At 48.1% G+C, this 12,500-nt stretch overlaps 1 protein-coding gene across 4 annotated transcripts in view; it reads right to left on the reverse strand.

Annotated features, from left to right (window-relative positions):
- The window catches only part of LOC126578134 (rho GTPase-activating protein 68F), a 15,431-nt gene that overhangs the window by 1,979 nt on the left and 952 nt on the right, over positions 1 to 12,500 (reverse strand). For all 4 annotated transcript variants that reach the window (XM_050240432.1, XM_050240435.1, XM_050240433.1 and 1 more), the window contains 5 exons: positions 12,106 to 12,471; positions 2,882 to 3,049; positions 1,974 to 2,059; positions 1,748 to 1,893; positions 1 to 75 (listed from right to left, as the gene is read on the reverse strand). The exon at positions 1 to 75 is cut by the window's left edge and continues 88 nt beyond it. In XM_050240432.1, the coding sequence (XP_050096389.1) occupies positions 1 to 75; positions 1,748 to 1,893; positions 1,974 to 2,059; positions 2,882 to 3,049; positions 12,106 to 12,178 (548 nt within the window). In that variant the 5' untranslated portion in view covers positions 12,179 to 12,471. The remainder of the gene's footprint in view (positions 76 to 1,747; positions 1,894 to 1,973; positions 2,060 to 2,881; positions 3,050 to 12,105; positions 12,472 to 12,500) is intronic.

The following is a 12,500-nucleotide window of genomic DNA, read 5'->3' on the forward strand; positions in this document are numbered from 1 at the left end:
TCCTTCATGCCCTGGTGGAAGTACGCGAGGATGTAGTCATTCTGGACGAACTCTTCCATCGATTTGATGATAAAACTGTAAAGCACACAAAGAGAATACACGGTTCACGTGTTAGCCATTTGATCGAAACAGTTCGCACAACGTGATCACCAGCTACGAAAATGCTTAAAATCCATTTAGAAAACACGACTTCTGCACAATAAAACTCACTTAAAGCTATCGTATAGTGTAGCATTCACTAGCAGATGGTACTAACGAACGTAAACACTCAATCGCGATTTGTTTTATAAATCAAAGACAGCTAACTGCTCAATCACGATCACCCCGATCTGGTGTCACGCGTTCTGAGAGCATTGCGACTGCTACCACCTTAACGCTAGCTCGCACCGTGCTGTACTGCTGCTGCTGCTGCTGCTGCAGGAGGCGAAGAGATTATTTTCGTTTGGCCATGCCACGCAACGCAATCCGGACAAACCCACTGTACCCCGTCTGATGCTCACACACCAAGATGCTGCACACACGATCGAAGGTACGGCGGCCGTTAGCGCTTAGCAGGAGGGCGGCACAGAGACAACCAGGGACCAGGGGGGGGGTACAAGAACACGAAACCAACCCCCTCCTTCGCAGTGAGAAACGGGAGCGAGAGCGCACGCGAGGAAGAAAGTTTTTCACAAAAAGCGGTGTCGCGGTTCGCGTAGACGTCATCGGTGGCCTCCTATCCCAGGCCGCACTCAGGCCGTAGTCGTCGTCGTCGTCGTGGTCATGATGGCGCAATATGTTGGCCGCGGACCCTACTCAAACATAAACAAGCGCGGCGGTGCAACAGCCACAACCATATGATGACCCTCGTCGAGAAAGAGAGAGAGAACATTGAAATATGATCCCGAGAAGATAGCACACCGAGTTCTATGTTGCTAATTGATTTGTATGGTCACAGAGACGTGGTGGAGGGGGGGGGGGCAATCAAGGTGTCCGCCAAGGTGAGCAAAGGTTCTGATCTACCCGTGTGCTTACGATCGTTGCACAACATTCAAATGAAAGTGAACCATTTTTCTTGACTTTTCACAGTCCTAGCCTCACCCCTCTAATGTACATTTGTTATTCTCGCGATTCCCTTTAATGCTTGGCATGTGTTTTCAGGAGGACGGGCATCAGTTCCGTTGAAAGTGAACGCTAATTCCGCCTGCCAATGAGGTAATTACTGTTTGGCCCAGAAATAAAATATAGAACGACGCAACGCAACGCATTTCAAACGGTGCGGGGAAAACCCCGGCGAAAAGCGATCACAGACCATCCATACGGACAGAGCGGGCAGACAGAGTCTCTGGCGCAGAAGCGTTGAACGATGGGATGAGCTAAAGAAAGACACCCGCGCTCGCAGGATTTACGGGACGGGGCGCATCTTCCAGGAATGGGATGGGATGTAGCGGATTGATGTACGCGACGTGCGAACGGTGGCCGCGTCTCGTGAAAGCGAATTTCCTAGAATTACTGTCCCGCGAGAGGACATGGATCAGCTGAGTGCGTCACTGATTATTCGCATGAACTGCCACAGCCAACCTGCTGGCAGTTTGTTGATCATCCGGCAATTAAGTGGAAACCGTTGAAGACCATGAATTGGCAGCATTTTTTTTTTGTGGGTCAGGGATCATTCCGAGGAAGAATGAAAAGGGTTCACGGAACACTAGATGGTTGCTCCAGATACGCACTCCCTGCCGGTTCCGTCCCGTGGCCTGCTACTACTTACTCGATGAAAATGTTGGAGTTTAGATCCTTTCGCTCCGGTAACCGGCACGCGTAGATGGCAATGATCGGTTGGCCCTGCTTGTCGGTGCCGATGAATTCGATGAATTTTCGCCTCTTAAAGTCCTTCCGGATGGCATTTTCGTCGGGCTAGCAGGAGGAGGAAACAAGGAAAACAAGAAGCGTTTAAAAATCGAACCATAACTCATCGAACCAACGTTAGTGCTTACCTCAACCATCTTCAGCTGCTCCTCGTAATTATCTGCCTCGAGGGTTGTGGCGATGATTTCGTCCGCAGAAGGAACCTCAAACTCGGCTGCACTCGGTGGTGAATGTGGTGTTGGAAATGAGGATTCAATTAGTTTGTAGTTATTCAATTAGTCACAATTTATTCAACGTTAACCGGCGACCGATATGTGGTACACTGGCTTGTGGCGTGGCTTGTGTTCGAACTCGAATTGACGTAAATGACATCATCATGATATTGCCTGGCGTCAACCAGGATGTTATCAATACGGATACCTTTATCTAACTAACACACTGACGCAATAAGGCGCACATATTGCGAGTTAATGTCTACAGCGAGCAAGATAACGGAGTAATTGTGACAAAGAGTGCAGAACTTATATTTGAGTAATACTTGTACAACTCAAGTAGCAATCCAGGCTACAGTGAGTGACAGAATCGTGTCCCTTTTTGTGATTCAAAACAAGATTTAAAAGGAAAAATTCAATCCAAAAAAAACTAACGAATTCCAGCATATCCAGGATACATCAAGACCAGGACCGCAATCACAGCTCTCGAGTAATAGAAAAGCGGAAAACAGCACACGAAGGACGACTGCCTTGCTCCAACGAGAGGCTGTTTGCGTGTCTGTGCAGCACAAAACGCTTTGAGAGAGATCGGGCAAAACGCCAAACCGGCGTACCGGCGGGCCGGGGATATACTAATTGAATCATTTATCCAATTGGCCGTGCCGTGGTCAAGCATGGTACAGGTGTGGTGGCATGGTTCGCTCCAAGTTGACCCGCATCACTCAACCTCGGTGACTGATGCCAAGACACGTGCCAGCCGTGATATGGACGTCAACAAGCCTTCAAAATCCCAATATTGCAAGCGGATGGAAGCGGAAACTTACCGGCATAGCTCGTATCGTCGAAGACGATGGTAGCGCCCGGTTCCGGTACCGCCGTCTGCGATAGCTCAGTATCATCAAACTCCAGGTTCGGCTCGTAGTCGTGCCAATCGGACAGGCTGGGATGTGGATCTTCCGTCGAATCGATCAGCGGTGGGTTCATCGGTACACCTACGCGGGGGAGAGACGGAATTCGGTTTAGTAAAGCGTTGTCTCAGTTGATTGCTTTCTACGTTGGTGGTCTTGTCTGTCTTTTATGTAGCAGTTCGGTTTATTTTTATGTCCCGCGCCTTATCTTATGTCCCGAGTTTATTTTTATGTCCCGAGCATTAAACATAAAATACTTAAACAAACAATCGAATCCATTTCACTTCTTCTGTGCCTTTGGCTACGTCTTGGAACAGGTATGTCGTGGGGTATTCACGTATTAGTTGGATAATAGATTTAGTCAACAGAAAAGAGACAGTTTCAAGATGGTATGCAGATTAGGTCGAAGCAGCAGGAGACGACTTGCCACGAGGTACTAACTTGGAATCAAAATACCAAACGGAAACGGCACATTCGTGCGAATACCTTGCAGTGGGACACATCTAAGTGGTCTATTTTCCCGAAAAAGGTTTCCCCAGAAGACATAGTAAGCCAAGGCAGGGCGTGGAAAATTTGGAAAAATCCTAATCCAATTTGTCTATGACGTTCTAAAAAAGGTCATCACCGTTTAAGCTTATTAGCACCAACAATTTGACGAAGAATTTGGCTTCTTTGCTACTCGAAACTGCAGTCAAGGACGCTATAGTCTATAGAGAAAGCGCGCTTTAGCAACACTTCAGCCCGCCCGATTCATGACTTAATCACACTCAACGCCCCACAAAAGTGTCGCGCGGTGATGTCTACAGTAATTAGTTGGATGGATGCTTCCGCGATATGCAGCAGCGTACCGACTCCCCCCACCACCGGGGATTATCCTCATGAAACTCGCGTGTCAGTTGGTTTGCGATTGACCTAGATAGTGGTGCCGCCGATCGTCATGGCACTCTTCTTTCCACTTTTCTTCTTCAAACTATCTAAAGTGTCCCCGCTGTTTTGTGTTTCCACCCCGGGTGCCGAGCCGGGTCGGTAAAAGTCGAGACTTCCGTTTAATTATAGCGCCACCAGCTGCGAGTTTGTGTGAGCTATGCTGGAGCCGCAGCAACACAGTTCTGTTCACTCGCTTTGCTCGTGATCAGCAGGACACCAGCAGGGCCCAGTGGGTGGCGCGTGGAAGGGTCATGGCCGTCAGTATGGTGGCCCCCTGGAATACAATGTCCTGTCGTAATCTTTCGATCAACAAAACTGCAGGGAAAGACAAAGCGTTTCACAAAAACGGTCTATTATGATGATAAGAACGTTCTGCGCGCGGCCTCATTGTTGGTTATCTACTTTAGATTTCATTCGTATCGTTGAAGTCCCGCCGATTTGTTCTAGCTTTTTATCTTAAATATAGCACAGAAGAGTGAGATTAATTGTAGAATACAAACGATTGTTTGTTAATAAAGGGTTTAAATAAAATTATGTAGATTTAAATGATATATTCTACAACCCATAATAGCATTAAAGTTTGAAAGTTTTGGATTGTTTCAATGAGATGATTCAAATTGATGGCTGCAGCATGTTCTATTATTACAAAAATAATACAAATGATCATGCTTATTGAATATATTGTACGACATTTTATTACAGAACATTTTCTGATGCAAACAATCCTCATATTGTAAAAAAAAACATTTACTGCAGCTGTGCTCCAGTTCAGTGATCATTAAAATGATCTAATTTGTCTTCCACAATTACTTCAATTAAACCCGGTAGATCGTACCCGTCATGTGCAGCAAGTGCAGTTAAAGCATCTGTTTTCCAGTCAGAAAACAACTTGTCGAACATGACACGCACAGGCACAGTGCGGCAGGTAAGCGTTTCCTGTTACGGCAAGGCCTTCGCGTGGGCCATCAGCCAGCCAGACCGAGCCCCACGCAAGGAGCTGTCCTTACCGGCACAGCAGATAGCCGCCGGGCCCGGGAGCCGCACACAAGGTGGGTGCAATCGTTGCATCGATATCGATTACGCTCTGGCACTGGGGGCCGCCGTTAGCTCAGCCGTTCAGGCTTGCATGATTACTGGGGCTGGCGGTCTGCCCACAAAAAAACACATCACCGAGCATCGTGGGCGCGTATAAGACCCCCGCGCTTAACGCCTAACACGCCCCATTAGCATCCATTTCGTTATGCACCGAGAGCCAGCCCTCATAGCGCTGCATGCTTGCGCCGGCAGCCACGGCACGGTGAGAAGGAGGAGTGCCACCATGGCTTATCTTTACATAATGGCACACACCAACACAGCTGTGATAATGAGGTTTAGGCTGAGGGAGTGATCTGACAGAAAAGGTATTTTTTTTAATGGATTGCAACAAGAAGCTTCAAACTGCGTGTGTCCCAAAACACGCACGCACCATCATTACGTGATGGAATGCACCCAGCCCAGTTGTATCTACTACCTGTCTGTCTGTCCGCCCGTCTGTCTGTCTGCCTGTGCTTCTGTGGAGCATAACTCCCAAAGAAGCGCACAATCGTGCTTCGTCCACGGTTCATTCATAAGGTATTCGCGGCTACTGTGTTGAGAGAGAGGTGAAGGAACCACCTGGGAGCTGCTCATCATCATGTAACCGCTGCACAGCTCGTTGGTCCGGTCCTGCTTGACAACAAATGGTGACTACGATGGGCCAAAATAGTATCAAAACGTTTTAGCACGGCAAGTAGCTCTACTTCTTGCGGCTTCTGCTGCAAATGCATCCCTTCTCTCGGTGTGGCCCTTTGAAAGGCCAATGTCACGTCACATTGACATCAACCCCCCCCCTCATCAACATCATCATCAACGCGTTATGAGTGCTCACGGACAGTCTGAAGCTCAAGGATAAACAATCAGAACAAACTCCGCGCCACCACCATCAATCACAGACATCGAGTGGTCGAGAGGGGCCACGCAGTTCCTCTACTTGACTGCCATGATGTCAGAGGTCGGTCCCGCTTGGGAATGGCCTCTCTCTCTCTCTCTTCCACCTTTCACAATCCATCAACTAAAACACTCGATCACGCTGTTCTCAAGTAGCCACAGCAGTAAAATGGCGGGAGTGCAATCGACGTAACCTCCAAAGTTCACATTTTCCGGAGGACTACGTTTCTGGCGCACGAAATTTCTAGATTACCATGGTGGCCGTGCTGTGTGTACATTTACTTCAACCACCGCGGCTCGTGTACACGATAGTAGCAGCTGCCCGGCCAAACCAAGGAACTAAAGCCATGTGTTGGACTCGTGTGGATACTCCCTCGGCCGTTACCACATGGCTGTGATGTGATACCGGCATTCGGAAGCAACAATTGGCTTCGAGAATGTCCGATGACGCCATGCGCATAAAACGGGAGTTTTTTTTTATGTTTTTATATTTTCTTTTCGCTCCCAACGAATGGTATGTGCTGGGAGGAGTAAATAATCAACATTTATTCTGCAAATCAGCGTACTTACTGTATAGCTGTAGGTTCTGGTGGTAGCTGATTTAGATTTTTATGTTTCTAGAAAGTTCTGCACACATGCCAGCTCACTGGCCTGGTCGATAAGCGTGTTCTGCACACTCTATGTTCTCTAATAAGTTTGTAACCGAATGCAAACCAATCCTAGCGTCATTCGATTAGAATTCCAGTGACACATTACTCCAGAACCCCTGGAACAGCAATTCTACGACCAATACACGTAATAGGCCAACACTTCGGAGCACGCCAGGAAGGGTGGTGGTTCGCGATTAGATTGCGTTCCTTCTTTTATCCATTCTTCAAATCGTTTCTCTCGGTCGCTGCTCACCCTCCTCGCAAAGAATCCTCGGGACCACCAGAGGCCTCTCGGTGCCAGGATATGGAGTGCCAGGCCTTAGGGGAATATCGTGATATGCGCCCAGCTCACGCAACACATTAGAACACAGTGAGACGAGGGAACCCCGGGTGTGCAATCGCGAACAGTTTGCGAGCTAGTGCTATCCTATCCAGTCCCTTGTTGCACACGTTTTTTTTTCTGTTCGCCAGTAAAAATCCCTTTTCGTTCACAGGAACCAGACCGGTGCCACGTGCTTCCAACGAACCCTCGAATGCATTTCGGTGAGGGGACTAACGCTGGAAGGGAGGACACGTAGACCAAAAAGGGTGATTCATTTCAATCAGTCCCCGGCATTCGTAAATTCTACAAACGAAGAGACTGGCACGCACTGGGCCTCTTGTAACATATATTTACTTTGCAATTTGTGCCAGAGTCCTGACCCAAGGACCGGGAGAGGTACAAATTGTGTTAGGAAAATTGAAAAATGACTTCGTGCGACTGTCGCCGCGACCTAATCGGGTAATTGCATCGACCAACAACAACGCTGGCGGCCAGCAGAGTCGTGCGTCGTGCAAGTCTCACGGGAAGCTCTCTAAGCGACCGAGCGCCACCCGACACCGAGTATCATCCAAAAGTGAATAATGGAACCTGGCAAAGATGCGAGCGACCATCATCTTTGTCACGATGATTTGCTGAAAGGAAAGGAAAGAAGGAAGGAAGGAAATTGTCGCAAACATTTTCCCTTCGTTTTCCGGTATAGATCGAGACGAATCCGCGATCCAGATCGCGATTCGATTATGATGGTCATTGGAAATGTGAAGCAAGAAGTGTTATTTGCTTCCTTCCGGTCACCGGGCGCCAGGCAGCTGGAATTGTGATGAAAAAGATGATGGTGATGATGATGATGATGCTTGAGAGGTGGAGGTTCGAACCTCTGTTTCTCACAGTTCAGACAGGTGCGATCAGTGTTTCATTACGTGCAGCATCTTGTGAATCCCACGATCGGTTGGATATCTCTCCTTTGGAACGCGCATAATAAAGATTTGCAGGATGAAATGCGACACATTCAATCGAAACATTATTTATTTATTTATTCACATAAAAAATGTCAACGAGTCGTGGGAATTGCATGCAGATTAGCAGTTCAAATAATGTTATCTAGGTATGCACAGCCGGTTTTTTGTCATACAGATAGATAATGTTCAAATTAAATTAACTTTCTTTTCAATTTCTAAATTACCGGCATCGATTATAGCACTTTTTTATCAAATTTAACTTATAAAATCTCGAAACTACATTGAAAATATGTGTTCATATTGCGAGCAAAAGATGCTTAAACTCCCTAACTGAGATCATTCAAAACTTAACTAGTACCTAACACGGAACAACCAATATGTAGCTCAGTAGAATTGCGTGCTTAGAATGCCTTTTAATGGCCACCTTGCCTCCTTCTTATCGCCCCGAGAGGCAGCAATTTAAGGTACCTCCCGGCGTTTGAAACTACATTCAGTTGAACTAAATCATCTTCAGCAAAGACGCTGACGCTCGTAAAGCACACCTGTCAGTCGCACCTTCCTAAGCTCAACACCAGCCTTTGGCCATAATTCACGCGTGAGCTACAGCTGTAATGACCGACTCTTCATTGAAACACCACGACCTGTGTGTTGCACGGCCTGCAGAAGAAGCCATTCCACAACGGAACGAAACTCAAGAGATGCGATGTTAATCAATTCCTGCTCGTCCTCTTCCGCTCAGCTAATGTAATGTTTCATATTTTAACTGAGACAACACAAAAAGTTCTTAATCCCCATTAAAGCAACGGACAGTGGCTTTTGGTGAATTCTTTATTGGAACAAAACTGTAATGGTCAGCAGCATATAATTTTAGATTTTCGAAGCTTTCGAGCGTGACAACACAAGCACGAGGCCGAGCGCGCTCACTTCCAACGCTCCCGGGGGGGCTGCTGGTGAGCTATTGGAGTCCACACACTCCTGTGCCAGAGTGCCAGCCACTATTATGCCAGGCCGCTTCATAAACATATCTTTTTTATCGAACGCCTGTGGCGCTTTCGGGGGACTGGCGGCTCTCAGCCTAAGGAGGCACTCCTATGAACAAACTCGCTATCGATCCCTCGCTATGACATTGAGGATTAGAAGGAGAGGGGGTTGGCAGCCTAAAACACTTTCACCACAACCTGGACCACGGGCCGGTCTTGGCACGGGGTGGCCAGGAAAAGGCCACTCCGATTTCCGAATCCAAACGGATTGGTGTTGGTGCCGATGGTTGCCAAGGTTATCGTGACAATTAACGCAATTTACATAGCTCAGCAGGCCTTTCACTACGAGGACGGTCGCTAGAAGCGTCGCGCATTTGGGGAGCCTTCTGCTCGACCAATCAAAAATCGACGAGACCAAAGCGCATTCAATTCCCGTTCTTTCGGGGAGAGAGGCGTTGGTGGTGGGGCCTTTGGGGCACACTACGGTGCGTATGTGTGTCAACAGTCTGATCCACGGACCCGTTCACATACCACACACCAGACTACCGTTTTCCGCCGTGCTCAATGACAGTTGCGAGGTGACGCACGCTCATCAAGCAACCTGCTGCTGCTGCTGCTGGTTGCTGCTGGAAACCGAACCGCAACCACCAGCGAGCGCGTGATTCGCGGACGCGCGTGATTCGCGGACGCGCGTGATTCGCGGACGCGCGCGCAAGATGTTCCCGTTGGTTGCGGTTTACCTGGGCCCAGCTGCGGATGACGGTTGGTTTGTCTGGTGTGGATTTGGAACGCAGGAAATCAGAAGAAAAACCTGTACCATTTAAGCCGCTCCGCTCCGTGATGACGATTCCGCGCGCCATCGTGTTCCCACACGCTCGGAGGTCGCGGTTTCTTCCGCTTCTTTCGCTTATCATAAAGCGCTAATTGTCTTTGTGTGTCTGCGATGCGTTAATGCAGCGCCGGAACGAAAAGGTCACTATGGGAACTTCGATCCAACCTGTAACGGTAAGTTGACAAGACATTTAACCTCAACCTTAGCAGCGTGCGCTGTGTCAAGTATGCGCGAGCACCTTGGTTGGTCTCTCCCTTCTTCTTATGTCGTAAGACAAGAAGGATTCATTCAATGGAACCGAGGGTGGACCAAAATTTGTTAAATTAAATCATTAAATACCGGTCTCCCCTTTAGCGAAACGTGTTGGGGATCTTAACACGGTGGTTTCGCTTCGCTTGCTCTCCACGGAATATGGTTCCTCTCCTCGGCGTACTAGAGGCCGCACCACACCACATACCGGCCATATGACTAATAGTCATGCTGCTGCCAGGGCTTCTGCGTGTGTTGATGACTTCATGAATGCATAATGACGACCGGGAAACGGATCGAGTAGGAGGCCGGAGGGCGAAGGCCATCAAGCGAACCTACCGGTGTTCCAATGTCGTTCCCCCAGAGCGAAGGGCCGGGGGAGTCAAACGTTGGAGTGACTTTTCGTAATCGCATTTATACAATGTTCCAATGTGGGTACACTGTGAGTCAGGAACTGGAGAAGAAGAATTAGTGTTTATGAGCCAATGATGATCATTATGTGGCCACCAATTCAGCTCGAAGACCTGTAGAATTCAACTTTGAAGGAGTTGAGGATATAAAACGACAGTTTCTAAACATGTTTTTCAATAAAGGATGACTTAACGAATAATTTCTGCAGCTCGTTAGAGGTTTTCAGACCTTTTTGTTTCAATCATTTGCCCCCAAAAAAAAAGCTAATTAACAAGACTGCAGAGACTCGAAGATCAATAGGCACTAAAAGTGGAAGATGAAGCGCAACTGCAAACGGACAAATGGACTCGGTGCACTAAACAATACCTTTTGCTGGCGTCGAGAAAAGGTTTGTTGAAATTTTCTTTTCTCAAACTCGCTCTTCCATTGACAAAGCTTTCCATCATGTGCTGGATTTCTTCCGCATTTTTATCACCCCGAGATCCACTCGCGAATGATCTGCGGTGCGTGCAATTGTCGGATCGTTTCAATTAAGGTTGCAAAGACCACGGCCTCTCTATCTTTCTTTCTAACGATTTCACCTTCATCACCCGGCAAACCGCGAAAGGGCAAAAGATGCGCTCTCTGCACTGTCGCCGTCCACGGTAACGCTTTCTTGCGTTCGATCATTCTGCATCGCTTCTTCGGCTCAACGGAAAGGAGGAAAAGAAAGGCCCTGGAACCTTGACTCACTTCCCACCGTACTGACCGTACGGTTGTGGTCGGTCTAGCGGACCCAAGACTCAAGCAAACAATCGTCTTGGTGGTGATCTCGCGCTTCAATCGCTGCGTAACGATCGCGAATCGCACGATAGTGTCCGAGGTGCCGAAAAGTTGGTCTGTGGTCATAAAATGGTATACCGCGGCGTCTGTGTGGGCGTGTTGAGACGCATGGGTGCAACAAACGAAATTTAATGGATTCCGCTATCGGTTTTCGGACTAGTAAATGCTCTAGTTCTTCAGATTACCATACTTTGTGGCTTCATCCATAGTGTTTCTCTGGTCTGGAAATAACGTCTCGATCACGCTCGCTAATCGCAACAATCCAAGTAGCAGTATGCGCTGGCCAACTCGATGAACTTCGCCGTGCTCGCTCGTCTGACGTAGAGTATAGAGCTCTGTGGCTATAGTAGGCCCCCCATAGGCTATCATCAAGTCACGAGGCGGTTGGCATAGCGCAATGCGATAAGAAGAGACCAAAGCGATGGAGGATGAATAATAAATGCGCACGATGTGGTGCCCTTTTTGCCTGGTTACGCCCGGGAACATGCCCGGGGTCACTTTTTGGGAAGTTTGCCAACCAACAACGGTCGTTTAGATGCTTTAGGACAACTGCAGGCCGGAAGGATGCTGCCGCATGCTGTCAGCAAAGGTGCCAACTTTTCCTATTCATACTCTAAAACGAGCTAATTACGCTTTAATTACATTAAGAGATGGATTAGAATGGCTATTTATCGCTGAACCCCATTCGAAAAGTGTTGCTCTCTCTTTCGTGGTACGCTTGCATCCCATCTCCGGTCCGTTCGTTGATTTGTTTACTCAATTGACGGCCAATCTGTTCACATTAACACGGCAGCTACGGCCGCAGGGGATGATGAGATACATATATGCGTCATCCTGTGGCATCACGGTGTGTGCTTATTTTCTAAACAGATCCACCCCGCCACGTGGTTTGTGGACAGATCTCGGTGTCGTCTTCGTCGTCGTCGTTGTCTTTGTCGCAACTTGCAAACATGTGTGAGCGCGAAGAATCGCGTGTGTTACGTCTTAAGGCATGCGCAACGTTCAAGATCACGAGGGCGTACTCACCAGGCAGCTTGATTGGTAAACCTTTGGGAACCTGTGGCGGCTGATCGATGATGGCGGTGGTCGAGGGTTCCATGGTTGTGTGTTGTGTGCGCGTTCGGCACCGAAACCGGATGCTGACTCACTGACACTGTTTTCACTCGATAAGAAGAACAATCTGTTTCTCCTGTTGATGATCGCGATCGATGCTTCGTTGATCCTTCACAAAACTGTTGGACACTTGTTACAACCGCAACATGTTGTGATGTAAATGCGAACAACTAATCGGATCGCTGGTTACTACCGAGAAAACACATGCTTTTAATCCGCTAGTAAGCATACAACACTGGGTTTAACCCGAGGAATGATGGCACAAACACGGACACGGACCTAGACACAAAAACAGAAAACACTCGTTA

The sequence above is a fragment of the Anopheles aquasalis genome, chromosome 3 (assembly GCF_943734665.1).
Source record: "Anopheles aquasalis chromosome 3, idAnoAquaMG_Q_19, whole genome shotgun sequence".
Classification (NCBI taxonomy): domain Eukaryota; kingdom Metazoa; phylum Arthropoda; class Insecta; order Diptera; family Culicidae; genus Anopheles; species Anopheles aquasalis.